The sequence below is a fragment of the Ochlerotatus camptorhynchus genome, unplaced genomic scaffold (genome assembly GCF_037179485.1).
Source record: "Ochlerotatus camptorhynchus isolate MF236.1 unplaced genomic scaffold, CSIRO-AGI_Acam_v1.1 ptg000433l, whole genome shotgun sequence".
NCBI classification, from domain to species: Eukaryota; Metazoa; Arthropoda; class Insecta; order Diptera; family Culicidae; genus Ochlerotatus; species Ochlerotatus camptorhynchus.
In genome coordinates, this window is record NW_027040919.1 from 1,906,970 (window position 1) to 1,926,920 (window position 19,951).

At 44.8% G+C, this 19,951-nt stretch overlaps 2 protein-coding genes across 4 annotated transcripts in view; one reads left to right on the forward strand and one right to left on the reverse strand.

Moving 5' to 3' along the window:
* Positions 1 to 19,951, forward strand: part of Cad86C (Cadherin 86C) — a 604,661-nt gene that overhangs the window by 107,630 nt on the left and 477,080 nt on the right. The window lies entirely within an intron of this gene.
* LOC135711489 (uncharacterized) lies at positions 12,569 to 18,016 on the reverse strand. The gene is made up of 2 exons (XM_065234342.1): positions 17,187 to 18,016; positions 12,569 to 16,199 (listed from the first exon to the last, which is right to left on the reverse strand). The coding sequence occupies exons 1-2, from the start codon at positions 18,014 to 18,016 to the stop codon at positions 12,569 to 12,571; spliced, it is 4,461 nt and encodes a 1,486-aa protein (XP_065090414.1).

The window sequence follows — 19,951 nt, forward strand, 5'->3', positions numbered from 1 at the left end:
AAATTCTATGTACTTCGGTAGTACTGATGAGATCTTCATACAAGATCAGAGATCTTAAGGGCTTTCCCAATAACTTCAGGAAATTGCAGAATGTTGGGGAAGTTTAAATTATATAAAAATCAGGATGATTTTGAATAGAAATGCAATGCGTTCTAGAAGATAATTCCTAAATTCGCCCACTTCACTGATCGTTTTGGACTGAGGCCATCCAAAGACAAGCTACACTACACTACACTACACTACAGCCCTTCTTTTCATTCATCTTCATTGACTATTACGTCCCAAATGGAACTCTAAGCCTCAAGCTCTAGGCACCATTTTTTTAATGTGTGGTGTTTTACTTGTTCTCTATGCCCAGGGAAGTCAATAAATTCCCTAGGTAATCTTGCTTTATAGCTGGTCCTTTACCAACAGACTTCAGGGGATGCCCCCAACTGATTTTGATACGCGATAGTTTAACACTATTCGAAATTATTTGGTAGAAAATCGCGGCTTCCGTAAATTGGTCACCGTAATTTGGTCGGTTGTCCTAACATGTGGCCATTTTTTCTTTAATACAAACCTCGCAACGGTATCCGAAATGTTATCTTTAAATGCTAACTAATTTATCACTGCTGTCCCATGACAATTAGACACAAAGCCATTGACAGCCCCAACCAGCCTAAGATCGCTTCTTCAATTCCCACAATCATCCATCTCATCATCTCATCTCCATTCGTTACCGAACCTAAATTCCCAAAACTAACCAGATAATCACCCCGTGCCGTCATCGTCGTCATCGTGGTCGTCATCAGAGATTAAAACTCGACCACCTCAGTCTCAAGATCTGCCCCCAAACAGATCTGCTGCATCACTTCGCCGTACACTCTCCGGGCGCAGCACCAACAACAACAGTGCCAGATCGTGACGCGGACATTCCCGTTCATAATTATCGATCACGTTCTCTGGTGGCCGTGCCAAAACCTGTTATACAACAACAACCACAGCAACGTGTCTCGAAGCCCTCTGCAGCCAAAGCATCTCCTCCTTGGCATAGGAACAGCTGTGTGGAGTGACGACGACCTGCGAGGGGAGACCAAAACTGGTTCAACTCCGTGGCTCGTACCTCTTAAGGGAGTCTCCTACCACTCCAATCGGATGCGCTTGTTATTTCTATTATTTATAATTTCCCTCCACCGCATCCATTTCAATGGACCTCTCTCTCCGAGAAGCAGTTCCCGCAGGGAAAATGAAAGTTTAATTGATCGAACAGAGCGCACAAGAGTGACGAGTGAGTGATCGTAAGAACGGAAATGGCGACCCGGGGATCGATGACCTCCCGGAGCCCCACACACTCGTATATATATATTTCAGCTCAATTGAGCAATAAATCCCTGCCATCCTCACCGATCCGGACGGACCTGATGTGTACCTACAACTGTCAAACTGTGAGAAGGGAACGAATGGCGCTGGGAAAAGTGCGAAGCTAATTTGCGCACCCAGCTCCGGAGCTCCGGAGCCACCGGAGATTTGTTTACGTGTCGTCGATGACGACGACGGACATTGACGGAGAAGGAAAATGCTATCGGCGCAATGTGCCGGTACCGATCAAGGGAAACAATTGGACAGATGGAATGTCTTTTCTAGTTCTCAGCGGTGGCGGCGGCGGCGACGAACGGTTGGACGGATAGAATGGATGGATGGACGGACACAAATCCTCGGTCGTGTCCATTGGTGAGCGCGGTGACGATTAAGTTGTTTTGATGGGTGATTTCACATTCTTTGTCATGGCGCATCGAGAAGGTTGGGAACAAGGCTTTGTACGTTAGGAACGGGAGAAAGAACGTTCATTAGCGTTCGGTTGGTTAGAGCTGAAAGAACCATCCCGTTAAGTAGGGGATTGCTAGGGATTGGCCTTTCACTGGACCGGGTCGTGTTTTGGGAGACTAGCCAGGTAAACAAAAAGCGACTACGACGACGGAAACCTTTACAATCTTTTTTGGCTAAATGTTTACGGCAGCTGTACTGCATTGTCCCTTAAAATGACTGTGCTACTGTCATGAATTTGACAAACGTTGGTAGCACTGAATGGTAACGATGAATGCTGCTTGAACTTATTTTGTCTTATCTAGTCATTAACGGACCGCCACCATTTTTGGATGATTTGAATGTTCATTCTACTCATATGAAACGTCGATTTTCATTTATTTTTTGAAATCCTATTTGTATCGTTCAAACTGCATTCTTGTTTTGCTGCTTCTTACAACGGGATTTGAACTGAGTTCCCGTATTCCTTTCTTTTTTTTTCTTTGATTTGTTTTCCGTCGATCTTGCTTTCCGTGCTGAGCACCAATGCTACCGACGCCAGGGTCCCACACCTGGAACCTACCTAACGACCCATCAACTCATGAACTGGGGACCAACGGCTTTACTTCCCTTCCAAAGGAAGGCGTGATCAGAGATGTTATGCCTCAGAACATCCCGGCGGCGCCGACTGGGATTGAACCCAGGTCTGCTGGGGTAAGAGATAATCACGCTTACCAATTCACCACCGGTGCCGCATATCCGTATTCTTTTCTGAAATTCTAGGAAATTCCTGAAGTTTTAACAATTTCTCAGAATTCTTCGAAAGTCCTTTAAAATTTCTGTTTTTTTTTCTGAAGCTAATGAAACTGACCTAAGGTTCTCTGAGAGAACATCAGGAAAGCTTCAAGAACTTCAATGAAGTCTAGAAAGTTTTAAAGTGAAACTCCGAGAATTTTTGGAACTTTGGGAAAATGCGGGAACATTTTAAAAGAAGTCCAGTCATGGCAGATTCGAAAGCTAGAAGATCTTCAGCTAACATGCACTCAAATTTTTAAGTAGTTCAGAAAACTTCAGAGATTTGAAAACTTTATAAAAACTTTGGAAGTTCCTCCAAAATTCAGTGGCTATCCATGAAGCTTAGGGATTCTTTGGGCAGTACCCAGAGGTTTTTTAGAATTTCAAGAACTCTAGAGTAAATCCGAGAACTTCAAGAAGTTCAAGAAGGTCCACTTTAAAACTATCTGGACTTCATTGAAGTTCTTGAAGTTTTCCTGATGTTCTCTGGACTCCTGGACTCTTGAAGATTTCCTGAATACGTGGTATATTTTGGACCAATTGGCTTTACCTCATACATGGAACGTCGCCTGATTGAAGTGATTTGAATGGAGAGAGTGGAAATGCCAACTCCCTGTTGTTAACATTTCGTGAATTGAAGGTGGTCTCTTCTCCCCACTCATTGGGACAGCCCCTCGTTTGATGGTTTGTTCTGTATCAGGTTGAGACATTTTAATCATTGGAAGGAGATTCTTCTTGATCCCGTGGATCACGCGTAAGTGTCTCTGCTTACGTGTTCACCCTCCGTTTTTGGCCCTGTATACAATGGTAAATTGAATTCAACCAGGTATCTTACTTGAGCATGTCATACGGCTTGGACAGTCCGCTGTCTAATAGCTGTGCCCTGTGACAATGCGTGGTATTCTTTACATACATATGTACATATGTACATACATACCTTATACATGGAACGTCACAACTATTGCAAACCATTCAAGAAGTTCTCGGATATTTTCTAGAGTTCTTGTAATTCATCTAAACTTGCACTTAATAGAACAGTCCCAACAATACATAAGCTTCATCGATAGCCACTTAATTTTGGTGGGGCTCTCAACACTTTTATAAAATTTTCAAATCTCTGAAGTTTTCAAATGGAACTGCAACTAGCTTCCCTGAAGTTCCTCCAGCTCTCGAATCTGCCATGACGGGACTTATTTTGAAATGATCCCGCATTTTCCCGATGTACATGAAATTTTTTCCTAAAGTTCTCGGAGTTTCCCTGAAGTTATCTGGTCCACTCTAAAATGTTATGGACTTCAATGAAGTTCTTGAAATTTTCCTGATGATCTCTGGATTCCTGAGAAGTTCTTGAAGTTACCCGGAATACGTAGCATATTTTGGACCATATTTAGACTTCTCCTCCTGTAGAGTATTTGACAAGGTTTATGCATGTATGGAACGTCACAACATTTGAAACACCGCCTCTCCCCCTTAAATGCTACGCTATTTATCGATCTTTCTTGAACGGTTCTGCGATTTTCCTGAAGTTCTCTAATCAGCTTCAAAGTTATCGGAACTTACTTGAATTCAATGAAAGTTGCTAAAAATCTCTGATCTTCTTTAAAATTCTCTCGACGTTCTATCAGAGGTCTCAGAGCTTCTCAAAAGTTCTCGAAATTTCCATGAAACATCAAGGCTCTATGATCTTTGCTGAAGTTCCCGAATGGTTTGAGGTTCTCGAATCTGCCATTTAAAACACGGAACTTCCCTTAAAATGTTCCCACATTTTCCTGTAACTTCCCGAACGTTTCGAACATTTTCATAAACCTCTATACTTTGCTGAAGTTTTCCATTAAAGTTCCAGCAATTTTCTTGAAATTGAAGGAGCTGCCCTTATTTTTTTTATTTTCCCTGAAGGTCACTTAAATTTTCTGGAATTTGTGGCACTGTTTTGAAATCAATGGATCTTTCTGAAATTTTTTAATCATCCCTGAAGTTCTCCGAACTTCTGTGATGTTTCCGTAATATTTTTTATATATTATAAAGTTCTCTGTACTTTCCTGACATTCCTGGGTTCTCGAAATTTTACAAAAGTTCATGGAGCTGACCTGAATCAATCGAAACTTACCTTTACAGATCTTTAAACAAACCCGAAAGACTGAAATTTTCTGAAGTCCGCCCTTAGGACCTCTGAAAATCCCTATAGATCTCAATACCTAGCCCAATGTCACTGCGTCTTACGGAACTTTTAACTTTTATAAAATTTCATCAATTTCCCTCAAGTTCTCTCTTTTCTCATGTTCTCTCCATTTCCCTGAAATCAGGACTTCATAATTCAACCTGCAGTTTTCCGGAGGTTAATGGGACAGCCTTTTAAGTATTGATGCTTCCCTGAAGTTCTTAAAATTTTCCAAAAGTTTTCGGAACCTCCCTTACGTTCCAGCAGTTCGTTTATGAAGCTTTCATGAAATTCTTGGCATTGAGTTTCATTCCTCAGAACGTTTTAAAAGATCTTACAGTTTTTTGTGACGATAATGAGGCTGTCCTTAAGATCCCTCATCTTTTCTGTAGTTCATAGAACTATTCTTGCAATTCTTCTGTGAATGTTCCTGGAATTGTCCTGAAATAAGTGGAATTGCCCAAATGATCCTTTAACATACCTGAAGTTCTCTGGACTGCCGGGAATATCTTGGATGTTATGTGACGCTACAGACATTTTTCTAAAGTTCACTAAGCTTCCCTGAAGTTTTTTGAACTATCATTAAAATGACGGATTCGTGCTATTGTCCTGCAATTACTGAATGTATCGGGTGCTTTCGCAACAAACTTTTGATCTCTTGGATCCAGGGATGCTTTGATAGCGATTGATAGCTCTATACAGACTGTCACAGAATACCCCTGCGCCTACTGCGTTGTCACACTTTGAATAGTCAGCGTAGACAACGGAAGCCCGATTGAACCGGTTCGAGAGTAATCTCCTACTCAATGGGCCGCACAGTTTCCAGGTGATCTCCAGATTTCTCCTGCCATATCGCGTCCCGTGGATTGGGTTCATGCCACCTTTGGTTGGTGAGACGCGTCCGCACAGCGATGTTCGGAAGTCGTAAATCAACCATCATAAGACGGTCGGATGCTCATTGTACAGCTATAGTCTGAAGAACTAGGAGGTCGAACGGCTGCAGCCATAGCCGCTGGAATCTGGCTGCTGACGTACGTTCTGGAGGCGAACCGAACCATCCGACTGTTAGACGGGTGTGAGATTTTGAATAACGGAGTCCTTCGCTCTGCTGACGAGTCCAATGCCGTAGATAAGCCGCGAAGTGATGATTCAAGCGGAATCCTAGAACCGATCATATGCGATAGGCAGCCTTGATTCGCACTCAGTTTTAGCGGTCTTGTAATGTTGTTTAAAAGACAGTGTACGATTGAGAGTAACGCCGGTACAACCAGCCGATCGATACAAATATCATTGCTGGGCTCCCGGCGGGAGTTGGGACTGCCATAGAAGATGTTTTGATTTTGTTGCGTAGATTTTGTAGCCGACGCTTTTAGCCTACTTGTCGACTGCATTCATCGCAGCTTACTGCGAGCAAGATATCGTTAGCACACAGGAGAACGGTAACTGTATGTGGAACTACTCTGAAGATCCGTTGCACTGCTGAAGAACGCCGTTCTCCAACGGCATTTCACGCGATGAATATCCTTCCACGTTCACCCGGAATGCTCTATCGGCGAGGAAGCTGTTCAAGATGATAAACATCCGTTCCCGATATGCCACTTCCACAAAGTACGCAATATGCCGAATCTCCAAGTAGTGCCGTACGCCTTCGAGAGATCGAGCGATGCTATTAAGCAATGTTCATCTCTGTTGGGCAGCGACCTATCCAACTGCACCAAGTAGGTATCGACTCCCGGGTCAGCTCTGAAGGCGTGTTGCCATTTATCGACTCAACTACGGTTGTCAATCTTCGGTTCACGATACGCTCAAACACCTTCGAAATACAGTTGGTCAATGTGACGAGTCGGCAAGCGGCAGAGTCGAACTCTGAAGAATTCGGTTGTGGGATTGGCACTACTACTACACCAGATCATCAACTGCTAGGAAAAACACCACTACGCCATACTCTGTTGAGCAGCTCCAGTAGCGCATTCTTGACGGACAGAGGAAGTCGTCGGAGCTTCGGATATCCTATGGAGTCGGGACCTGTAAATACAGTACGTCGAGTACCTACAGAGACTCATTCAGGGTGAAGTCCGAGTTGTAAACATCGATGGTGTCTGGTAGAAAATCAAAGCGATCCCGTTTCACTTTTCCTTTTCCATTTTGAACAATTGAGGATAGTGCTGCAAAATATCAATATCAATACCAACAAAATGCTGAATTTCTCATGTCACTTGGTATTAGTATCAGTTCACATAGTTAGAATATCAATGCCAAAGTTCTAACGCAATTTTTTTTTCTTTTATATATACTCCAGTTTATCGAGTACCGATATTGAGAAAACTCATCAGTATCAGCTAGACCAATATCTTAAGTCTATTGACATTGTTGACAGCACGCAGCACTGACAGTAGTAGCCAGTTCTGCTGCTACTTCTTCCGTATTATCCGTGTACCCGCCGGATCGTTTGATAACAGGCCTGCTGTGCTGCTTGGAGATATATTGCCATTTGGCCATTTCAGGTTCAGACATCGATCACTCTTTGATATAAGCTAATTTGATACGATTTGAAATGTTTAGAAAATTGAAAGATCACAGCTTTCAACTTTTGTGAAATGATCACGGCACACGATTAATACCCCGTTCACATTACAGCGTATATCACGTGATATACGCGGTCTTGCAATGAGCACTCATACATCTAGTTTTCACTGGAAATCCTATGTATTAGTGCTCATTGCAATTGCATTGGCTGTAATGTGAACGGGGTATAAGTGTTCGATCGGTCCTCGGAATTCTCTCCGACCCTTGAAGTTAAACTGACCGGTTACCGAATTGGTCTGGAGCCACAATACTTCCAACGTACCCTCAAATGGTGACTCGATAAAACACCAAATGCTATTTGGCCGAACGGACATGCAGCTGAATGGACATGAGGCTGGCAGCAGAGATGAATATAACCATTTTTGGAAATGCTCGATACATCTTCCTGATCATCGAGTTAAGCTATATCTATAAGATAAATCGGATGATCACTGCAAGAAAACCAGAAGAGGTCAAGCGATCGGATGAATCGGATGATCACAGAGGTGAGGCAAGATATGATCTTCTGAATGATCCTAATGATCACCAGAAAGATGATTGTTTTGAAATCAAAGATGAGCATTGAAAACTGAAATTGTCGATGACAATTTAAGATTAATAGAACAGCAGCATTTAGGTAACGTATGTTAAACCCATTTGATAAACTGCTCGGCTGTCGACAAAAGCAGCCCACTCTCGATGTGTGCCACGCGATCGTCTGTTTTCTCGGCAGCAACCATTGTTTGGTCCTCCTCATTGTTCTTCATTAGCAGTTCTTTCGGTCGATGCGTCGTCGACTTTGGAAAGCAACTGTTTAGTGATGAGTGTGTGAGTGCTGACCACATTTTGCGTCCATTGTTGCAATGGAAGCGCTCTAACCCACGTTGGCGTATGCCATACAATGAAATCACTGCAGTGTACTGGAAGCGGCTCCAGTTCTGATGGACGAGGCTTTTTGGATAGCGGAAGATAAAGTGTTTATTGTGTTGTACCTTTTGACTGTAGTTTTAAGATGTATTGTATAGTGACCAAGAATCCTCGGCTCTTTAAAGTTAATTCGTTTGAGCCTTATCAAATAAATCAATAACAACCAAACTGCTCCATATGTAAATCGAACGAAATTTCATAACTTTCCACCAGTGACACTCCTGTCTGATTTAAATTGAACGAACGAAAAACACACCTCCGGGGTCCACCACAATGACCTTTTACGTAATCTCCTTCACCATCACCGCCGTCGTTGTGTCTGGTCTGAGGAGCACTCTTTTGCTTCCCCCCGGAGATCTCGATTTAATCCGTTGTAGCCCGCGAGATTGACAGGTTACGTCGACGACCGCGACGCTTCAGAGATGCTCCGAGTGTGCTCTATTCGTCCCGAAAAGCCGATGAAAGTTCGCCACGGACTAGATTAGGAGCCATCGCGACGAGCCGAGACCATACCACACGATTTCCGTGTAGAGAACCGGAGCCTTTTGACACCTATTGCAAGTAGTCCACCGCCGAACAGGAAAGTCGTGCCGAGCGCCAGCGGAGGATTACCGCTACGGTCAAATCGTGGCGAGGACTGCGGCCGGCGCGGTCTCATCTCGAGCTACTTACCGCGTGAAGTGAAGTGAAATGGAAAGTGGGTGCTTGAATTACACAAAAAAAAAATCGAAACATTAAAAACAATCTGTAAACATTGTATTTGCTCGCGCCCGGCTGCGATCGCTCCGCTCGAAACCAATTATGGTGCCGAGCCGTAAGTCGATAAAAAGTAGATCAATTAAGTTTATGCGTTCCCGGTTATAAGAGCTTCAACATATATTCCGCTGGGGACGCAATCAGCTCGATCGAGCTGTAATGGCCGCGGTTACAGTGATTTCAATAAATCTTGCGCACTCGATTCAGGGAAATGGTGCTGCTGCGTAACGCTTGAGTGACGATTGGTCGGAGTACATTCGAATCGATGAATTACTTCAACCCAGAGCGCTTTACCACGATTAAGAAGTCACATTTCCCAGGCCCAGTTGATTCGAGAGCAATAATGGCGGCGGAGAGCAAAAACTCGAAAATAGAAACAAGCAAACGGCGAAAGCAGATTAGAAGCAATTACCGAAGCTTTTATTGGATTGGAGCAATAGTGGTTTCCTGTCACTATGTGACGACGAGTACACGTCGACGTTGTCGTTGCTGTCTATTTGCGGCAGGCGGCGGTGGTGGTTGGTGGTGCAGCAGATGTTGTGAAATTTAATTAAATCTAACATGTTACTACAAATTGCCGGGCGAGTCCATTAACGGGCGTGCTAATTCTCAATTAGTGCCGGCGTCGGTGTCAATTTCTACCCCGGCTTGCCTGCCAGCAGAACAGCAACCCCGGGGATGATGATGGATGGGACTGCGCGGAAACAGCCCAAATGGATTGGACATTTTTGAATCGGCCATAAAGGGGTGTCAAAAATGGACCGAGTGGATCCAAATGCATGCACGCAGGCGTACCGTGCTGCTTTTGGAGGCAATTACTAATCGTTTTGCCGGTTGTTGTCGTAAATCAAATCCTGACGAAATGAGCGTCGGAGATGGTCTTTGCAGGTACCCACGACGCGGTGCATTTTGTTTGTAGCTAAAATGTGAACCGTAGGAGGTTGTTTGCATTTAAGTGATTCCGAAATGTTTGTATTGAAGATAAGTTGAAAGCATCGTATTCTGTCTAAATTTAAATATATATGTCAAATTGTCATTCTGTCAAACTGGCAACGGGCAACAGCAAGCGTGTCATTGTAGCTACTCATTTTTACTCCATGAGTAATCAGTTTCACATGATGATTTGTTGGGCGCAGACATTTGGGTCTACAAGCGCTTATTTAATCAAGGCTGCAGAAACAAAACAAACGTTTTAAAAAAATCCGTCTTCAAATGTGTTAAGTATGAAAAATCAAGCTGAACAATGCATTTGGTCCCAAGTAACATTGATCGAAGCCTCTCGACGACTTTTTCTTTCGGTAATAACTTGGATACAGAACCGTTTCTAGTCATATTTGTTGTATTAGAAGCTAGATAATAGCTTCCTTCATCGATCTGTGAGCTGAAAATAGCTGGGAATGTGTTATAGCCGTTAGGGTGCAAAGAAAAAGTCGTCGAATAGAATCTGTCAATGTGACTTAGGACTTAATGCATTGTTCAGCTTGAAATATTCTGTCCTCGTCAAATATAAATTTTTGTACGCCCATGAGGTACAAACAACTTGATATTACCTGCACTCCAATGCAGACAACTTAACATTATAATCGGTCCTGGCTGAAGTATTGTTCCACCCCTAGTGATAAAAACAATTCCGCCTGCAAATTGGGTTCTTCAGGGGTTATGAGGTAATTTCATATTGGTAATCAACATGTTAAATGGAACCGAAATCCAAAATTTCATCAATTTTGAAGCACTGGAACTATTAAATACGTGTGATTACATTGAAAAAAAAAACATCTTAGCGCCCCTAGACTTTCAGTAAGTCCCGAAAACATCACGTTAGTTTGAAGATGTTTTGAGACGTTCTGCAGACTTCTGGGCACATTTGAAAACTGTAGGAAGTTTAGGGAAGTTCCGAAGAACAGAGAACTGACTATTCCATTAATTTCTGAAAAATTGCAGGGACATTACAGATGTTCCAAAAACAAACTTCGGAGCAGTTTTGAGAACTGCTGAGATGTTTGAAGCGTTTGTTAACTTTAGATAATTGCGAATACTTTGGGAAAGATCAGATAGCTTAACAGCAGTTGCTTTAATTTCAAGATAGTAGCCGGAACTTGCACGAAGTTCCAAGCAGGGCCATCTTAGCCTCCCTTGAGGCCCGGATGGCCCGGAGTTTTTATGACGGGTCTTTTTTGATTTGATATCAATTATCAGATTCTAGCACACGTGAAATAAAAATAGGCACTTGCGACCAGTGTTGGGAAAATATCAAAAATTCATATCTCACCAATGCCCACCCCGTATACAAAAATCAACAAGCAAGCAACTGAGGATGGTTCAACAAGCTGTGATAATGTAGCTACAAATATCAAACTAATAAAAGTCACCACCTAAAATTCTAACCAAACCGTGTGTTCAATCAGGGACTTAACACTGGGTTCAAAGTCGTCGGATAACGCGCACAGAAAGCACTTAACACGCGAGTACTTTAACGGGGTAAAGTTGGACTGTATTTCACTGTTTGTTCTTACTTGTACAAATTGCAACACGCGACGTTGTACTTCAACAAACGACTGTTCCTGTGAAAGGTTTATTGCGGACTAACTTATATAAAAATTCTAGGGACCTACACCACTGCGTGCGATGTTTTTTCTTATCGGTTTGCTACCTACACTCGGCCCTACCGTTGATCGTGAAGCGATCGATATGGTACGGGATAGATTGATAAGGGACATTGGGCAGAATAGGTCAACTATATCTCCTACTGTTCATCTACTCGGGTCACTCATGATCGAGTGAGTGATCTTGCAGTGGTATGGTTTTTTCTAGGTAGAAACCCGTGAAAGTGGTGACTGGTGCGAACATACCGGCCGCCTTGAAATGCCTAGTTTCAACCTACATTTATACATCGATAGCTATACAAAACAAAAATCTCCTATCTCCTAACATGCAAATCAAAACAAACGTATGTACATAAATAACAATAGATATCACTGTACTGCAGCTGCTGGAATGTATGCCTCGTTCGTCTGTCTCGTCATCGCTCACACGGTCTGTGTGGTCGATGGATGGTTGGGGATCGTCCATGGATTCCTCCTCAATTCGACATCGCTAGTTGACCCTTCGACCTCGGATGAGGCTATCTTCGACCGGAATTCTCTAAATAAGATGAAAGGCGATTTTTTAACAATAAATTACAAAGATCAAACGACTTCCCTGGTCCGCGGAGGCCATCCGCCTCCGCTAGCGCGGTTGCGCTTCCGATGAACCCGTCGAGTAACCATCAGATGATGAAGAATTGCCTTCAGACCGGATGTTTCAGGGCTGTCCAAGTGGAATTTGGTTGTTGTTGACACTTCGGTATGATTTCGAGGGTAATCCTTGGTCGACAGTTGACGATGACTGGTAGATGAAGGGCAGAGGAACACGGCGGACATCAAAAATTCGGACGTGCGGCTCCAGCCGCGGTGGAGGAACTGGACTATGGACGACAAAACATTCTCTAAGCTTTTTGACCGTTAATTGAAAAACAAAGACTTAACTGGTACGCGGAGACCCGCAGGCCTCCGCAGCGCTCGAAAGCGCTCGATGAAGAAGGAACTAATCCTCCCCTTGAGCTGATGTTGCAGTGTCATTGTCCCGTATTGGCAGGATACAAATTTTGGATATCGCCCGTAGGAACTCTCCGTCCTTTGTGCGAACCTTAACGACGCGGATGTTGCCGTCCTTTCCCGGGTGGATCTCCACTACTCGTCCCATGCGCCACTTGAGGGGTGGTGTGTTATCCTCACATAGCAGCACCATGGTTCCGATGGAGACGTTGTTCCGTTGCCTGGTCCATTTTGTTCGAGCTTGTAGATCAGAAAGGTACTGAGTCGACCAACGCTTCCAGATGTGTTGAAGGAAGTTCTGCACTCGCTGCCATCTCGAAAGCCTGGTCTGATTGAGGTCTTCAAGTGACGGTTCTGGAATTTCTGTGAGTGGTCTTCCCACCAGAAAGTGACCAGGAGTCAGGATTTCCATGTCGTTCGGGTCATTCGAGAGTGGCGTAATCGGCCTCGAGTTGAGGCAGGCCTCGATTTGCGCCACCAGAGTGGCCATTTCATCAGATGAAATAACCATGTTTCCAAGGGTACGCTTCAGATGTCCTTTCATCGACTTCACGGCAGCCTCCCAAAGCCCACCAAAATTTGGAGATTTTGCCGGGATGAATTTAAAGTTGATATTGTCCATCGCCGTCTCTTGAGCTACTGTCTTCGCAAATTCCTGGTTATTGAACAGTTTCCGTAGTTCACCCAATTCACGCCGTGCCCCGATGAAATTCGTTGCGTTGTCGCACATGAGGATTTCTGGACGTCCACGGCGTGCGACGAATCTTCTCAACGCAGCGATAAAGGCCTGACTGGTGAGGTCTCCCACGACCTCCAGGTGGACAGCCTTCACTACAAGGCACACAAACACGGCGACGAAGCACTTAATCGGTGCTCCTTTTCTGTACGGGTACTGGATGTAAAACGGACCACAGTAATCCACTCCTACTCGTAAAAAAGGGGGAGGTGGAGTTACTCGTTCCGATGGTAAGTCTGCCATGAGTTGCTCGTGGAGCTTCGGTCGAGCACGAAAGCATTTCACACAGCGATGAATGACCATGCGTGCTAGGTTTCGAGCAGCAATTGGCCAGTATCTTTCCCGCATGCTGGCGGTCAGTAGCTGTTGTCCAGCATGGAGATGCTTGCGGTGATAGTCAGTGGCTATGAGAACAGACAGCGGGTGTTGATTGTCAAGAACAATTGGATGTTTCCGGCCAGCCGAAATGTTGGCATTCGCGAGCCGGCCGCCGACCAGGATTAACCCGTTTACAAAGCGTGGAGTGAGCTGGTTGATCCTCGATGTAGACTTGACTTCACCATTCTTCTGCAGTTCAGCGAGATCTTCGGGGAAACTTTCCTGTTGGGCAAGAGCTAGCAGCTGACGCAGCGCTTCTTCTCGCTCTTCATATCTGATGAAACCTACTCTACGATCTAAACGGTTCTTGCAGTTGTGGGCGAATCTTCGGATGAGAGCTACTAATCGGAGAAGATCGTTCAAAGACGATCGTAGACCGAAGACTGGACTGGTCTCGATCACTTGAGCAGCGGCTGACACAGTAGTTCTTTCTTCAAGAAGAGAGGGATCCAGGTGTTCAGTAGTGATTGTAGCAGTTGTCGGCCAGGATGTCTTATCCTGCCGAAGCCAGGATGGTCCGTGCCACCACATTTGATAGTCCTTCAGTATCAAATGTGGCGTCATTCCCCGTGATAGAACATCCGCGGGATTCTCTAACCCAGCGATGTGGTTCCAGATTCCTCCACGAGAAATGTGTTGGATCTCTGACACCCTGTTGGCCACGAACATATTCCAGCGAGAGGGTGGTGAAGCGATCCAGCATTTGACGATCATCGAGTCAGTCCAAAAGTATGGTTGAGCAGTTATCTTGATACTTTGGACGACTTTCTCGAACAGATGAACGCCGGTGAGTGCGGATGACAACTCCAATCTCGGTATGGAGGTTTGTTTCCGCTTCTTTTCCAAATCTTCAAGTGGAGCTACCCTGGATTTTGCTGTAAGCAGCAAGGCAGTGACTGATCCATTGAATGAGGTGCATCGGAGATAGATGCAGGCACCGTATGCCTTCTTGGAGGCATCACAGAACATGTGGAGTTCAGCGGAGATGGTATCGCTTCCAAAGGCGACCCATCGAGGGACTTGCAGCAGTCGCAATCCTGCCAAACCTTCTCGAAATTCTCGCCACCAGTTTTGAAGCTCTTCGGGAAGAGTATCGTTCCAGGAACACTTTGTTCTCCAAAGATCCTGAAGAAATACCTTGGCTTGGACTAATGTAGGTCCTACCAGGCCTAAGGGATCGAAAAGCTTTGCGAAATCGGACAATATGATCCTCTTGTTGAGCTCAGTAGCAGGATTCCACTGAGGTACAGTGAATCTGAACACGTCCGATCGAGGTTCCCACTTCAGTCCGAGGGTCTTGACGATGGAATTCGAAGGTTCGAGGTCCAAAGATGAGCGTTCATCCCGCAGATATGGTGGGATACTGTCCATGATCTCTCGGGAATTTGAACTCCACTTTCTTAAGGTCAGTCCAGCCGTGGCCAGCACGTGGATGAGGTCTTTGGATAGCTGCACTCCTTCTTCGATGCTGTCGACGCTCTTCAGCATGTCGTCTACGTAGAAGTCGTAGATTATGGTGTCCGCTGCGGCAGGAAAATTTCCTTTCTCTTCCTCCGCCAGCTTCTTGAGGCAACGCGTTGCCAGATATGGTGCTGAAGAGGTACCGTACGTTACGGTGGTCAGAACGAAGATGCGAAGAGGTTTTCCAGAATCGGCCCTCCACACAATGCAGTGAAGAGGATGGTCCAAGCGATGCGTCTTCATCATCCGGTACATCTTCTCGACGTCGGCTGTTATTGTATATTTCCGCAGGCGGAAGCGAAGTGTTATTGAGTTTAGGTCCTCCTGAACAACAGGACCTACCATAAGGACGTCGTTTAGCGAGACTCCAGTGGTGGTTGCGCAGGATGCGTCAAATACGACACGCAACTTGGTTGTCGTGCTGTCCGGCTTAATTACCGCATGATGCGGTAGGAAATAAGCAACTGGAAATGTACTTAATTCCCGTGGTGAAATCTCACGCATGTGCTGCATCCGTAGATATTCTTCAATGAATTCGGTATACATCTTCTTCACTGCTGGATCTGCATCACGTCTTCGCTCCAATGCCATGAAGCGACGAATGGCTATAGACTGCGACTCTCCTAGACGATCCAGCATGAATTGCTTCTTGGGTAGTTGGACGACAAATCTACCACTCGAATCTCTCGTTGTCGTCTTCTCGAAGTGTAGCTCGCAGGCTGATTCTTCCAGCGATAGGGTGCTGGTGGTGCGACACGATTCTAGCTCAAAGAACCGTGCTAATCCTTCTTCAATGTTCTCAGTGGCACAGGATGACACTGTCGTTAGGGATGTTGATACTTCCGGACTGCCTCCGGAAACGATCCAACCCAGCAGCGTGTTCTGCAAGGTTGGGCCAGTATCTCCAAGCTTGATCTGGCGTTCTGCAATCATCAACTCCAGATAGACTTCCGCTCCAATTATCAAATCAACTGCTCCGGACTCGTTGAACGTCGGATCCGCTAGGATGATCTCTTTCGGAATGTTCCACGATCGAATGTCGATGCTTCGTGTGGGTAGATCGACAGTGACTCGAGGCAACACATGGAACTTCAAATTTGTCACGTAATTAGTGACGAGCGAATGAACTTCAGCGCAAATTGCTTGAGCAGAAGCAGTGCGAGACCCTCCAATTCCAACGATTGGCAGATGCTCACGAGTTCTTTTGAACTTGAGCTTCTGAGAAATGTTTTCAGACATGTAGCATCGCTGGGAGCCAGAGTCCAGCAATGCACGAGCGAGTAAAGAATTGCCGTACTGATCATATAGATTGACGACAGCGGTAGAGAGCAAAACAGTGTGTGGTACATGTTGTGTGTTTACTAAAGGAGCAGTGTGGTAGCTTGTACTGGGGCCGCCTGTGGCGGGAGTGTGTGAATGAGCATTACTTGCATTTGTGGTGGAATTCGTGGTAGATTCCGGGTGGCTTTGTTGTGTTTGCTGAGTGTTTGTTGAGTGACCGTTAGGTGTCGGCTTAGTTTGTGGTGGTTGCGTGTTTTGTCCTTGTGGTTTCTTATTTGACTGATTCTCTTGGAATGGTCCAGATCTGTTCTGTGAATTCGCGGTGGTCGATGAGTTCGCATGAAGCAACGAATGATGACGCTGGCCACATTGATAGCACGATCCTCTAGTGCAAAATCTTGCGATGTGTGCAGGAGACAAGCAGTTCAAGCAGAGCGAATTTTTCCTCACGGCATCGACCCTTTCCGAAATTCTCATTTTTGAAAACTTCGCACACTTAAATGCAGAGTGCGCAGATTCTCCGCAGAATGGACAGCATCCTGATGATTGGATACCTGCATGACTAGTGGAAGGACGAAATATTTTCCTCGGTTCAGCCTGGAATTGCCTTCCAGGTGAGATAGACTGCAACACCGAACAGTGACTCTTCAGGAACTTGATTAAGTCAGCATATCGTGGGACTTCCTTAGAATTATAGTGGGACTCCCACTGGCGTAGTGTTGTGGGATGTAGACGTTTGCAGAGCATGTACTGCAGCAACGTGCTCCAACCCTCCGGGTTTTCACCAATCTTGGACAGCATTTGCAGGTTTTTCTCGAACCCATTTACGAGTTTACTCAACGACTCGTAATTCTCCTGCCGGAGTGGCTCTAGGGCGAACAACGAGTCCAAGTGGGTCATCACCAACAACTTCTTATTCTCAAAGGCATTTTCCAAGGCGGTCCACGCAATGGGGTAGTTGGCAGAGGAAATCTCGATCGATGCGATCTCCTGAAGCGCATCACCGATGAGAGACGTTCGCAGATAAGTGAACTTATCCATATTAGACAAGCCAGTATCATTGTGGATCAGGTTCTTGTACGTGTCTCGAAAAGTGACCCAATCCGAGATTCTTCCGTTGAAGGTGGGCAGTTTCAGCTCTGGGAGCTTCACCTTGGACTGTGGTACAGCTACAGATTGATGCTGTTGAACTTGCAGTGCACTACTTGATGTAGATTGAAGAAACCCGAACATAGATTCCTTCAAGCGGTACACTTCATTCTCGAAATCTTTAATTATCTTCGAGTTCTCACGATCTCGTTGTCTCTGGACCCTGACTTGCCGTTGCAATCTTGCTTCCTCCGTTTCTTCCGTTTCGTCCGTGGAAATCTCATCATCGACGCCATCAGTGATCAGCTCAATGCGCATCCGAATATCGATGAATTGTTGCCAGATATCATCCAGCCTGGCTATGCGCATGTCCAAAGAACGTCTATCAGCTCCATCGTTAATCGATTGGACAAACTCCTTAATGTTGTCCAAGGAAATCCGCATGGCACGCTCTTGCTTGTGCAGCAGCCGTAGATCATCGGTTGCTGGCATAATTGAACACTTTCACTATAACTTATTACTTCACCCGAATGCGATACTCGAATCGACCACGCGGTATTGACTGGACAATGAAACCAATTCAAAATGGGAGATCAAGAACAAGGAAAACCAAGCGGACAAAGCCAACAAGATGGTGGAATGGTCAGGGCTCAACTCAGCTTCAAATAAATTGGACGCCACAAATTTGATCATGCAAGCAATTTGTATAATATTTATTCACGGTAGTAAATCGATTTTTCATTTCACTTCGATTGGCTCATGAAATTTTTTTCCCGCCGGCGTCGGTCTCACATGCAACAGAGATCCGCGCCACAGACAAACCTGCTCAGGGCCCTCAGTACTTATCCTGATATCGCCTAGCAAATCCGTCTGGATCCGTCGAATCTACGATGGCAGGTTCAACTCCGTCGTAGCACTTTCCGCAGGAACAGCAGCAGCAGCAGAAAGATGATGGCAGCAACAACAGACGAATGATGGCAGCAACAGCAGCAGCAGACCACCGAACCACTTTAGTCTTTAGACACCCGTGTCCTATTGTTCTCCCTTATGGAGAATAATCAGCGACCACGCGGTGGCTAAACAGTCACTTCACTTTCGCGTTTCCCGACGATCCGGTTCTAGCGGACCAAAATGTTCAATCAGGGACTTAACACTGGGTTCAAAGTCGTCGGATAACGCGCACAGAAAGCACTTAACACGCGAGTACTTTAACGGGGTAAAGTTGGACTGTATTTCACTGTTTGTTCTTACTTGTACAAATTGCAACACGCGACGTTGTACTTCAACAAACGACTGTTCCTGTGAAAGGTTTATTGCGGACTAACTTATATAAAAATTCTAGGGACCTACACCACTGCGTGCGATGTTTTTTCTTATCGGTTTGCTACCTACACTCGGCCCTACCGTTGATCGTGAAGCGATCGATATGGTACGGGATAGATTGATAAGGGACATTGGGCAGAATAGGTCAACTATATCTCCTACTGTTCATCTACTCGGGTCACTCATGATCGAGTGAGTGAACTTGCAGTGGTATGGTTTTTTCTAGGTAGAAACCCGTGAAAGTGGTGACTGGTGCGAACACCGTGGTTAGTTTGAGTTTCATGATTTTTGCTTTACATCCGATCGCGACCCGAAACTACCGTCACTGCTGGCAGCAGTCCCTTCGTGTCTGCCATCAGTGATGAGTAAAGAGAGATAGCAAACTATACTTTCTCTTTCTAAGAAAACGATGTGCAATGGAATCATTTTTGTGTCTCAGCTTCAATTTTACATGTTGTGAATAGTTTCGCATTAACAAAGGAACTTGTAAAATCAATATCCAGCATGATATTTTGTTCCAATATCACGCGTATGAGAGCGGAAAAAATATTATTTGATTGATGATTTTGCCAACACTGCTTGCTATAATCCTTTTTCGTTTAAATTTTTTTTTCCTCTGTTCGGGACCAAACACTACTGCGACCAGTAAATTGATCTATTGTAGTATAATTTATTTTTCTAAACTTATTATATTTTAATACATTTTTAATCTTAGAGATGATATTTGATATTAATTTTCATCACTTTTGTTGTTTGTAGTGATCACAACGAAGCAGTGAAGACAGTCCGCTTTGAGAAGCGTCCGAGAACGGTTGTGTGTTTTTGCTCCGCTGCGTGCTTTTTTTTAGAGCTCGGGCTATCTTTGTGCTGCCGTGTAGTTTTTCGGTGCTCGCATTTGAATAGTTTTATGTCCCGGACGCGATAATTCTATTTAGAATGATTTGTGCTGATGTTTTTCCCCTGTTGCTTTGGTGCCTGGTGTGCTCTCGCTCCCTTTGTTGACGGTGTGACTCGACCGCGCTGATCTATTATTAGGTTTTTGCGGTGTGCATTGCTTTTGTGCACAGAGTGACATGAAGAAGAAAAGTGATATTTAGTTATTGT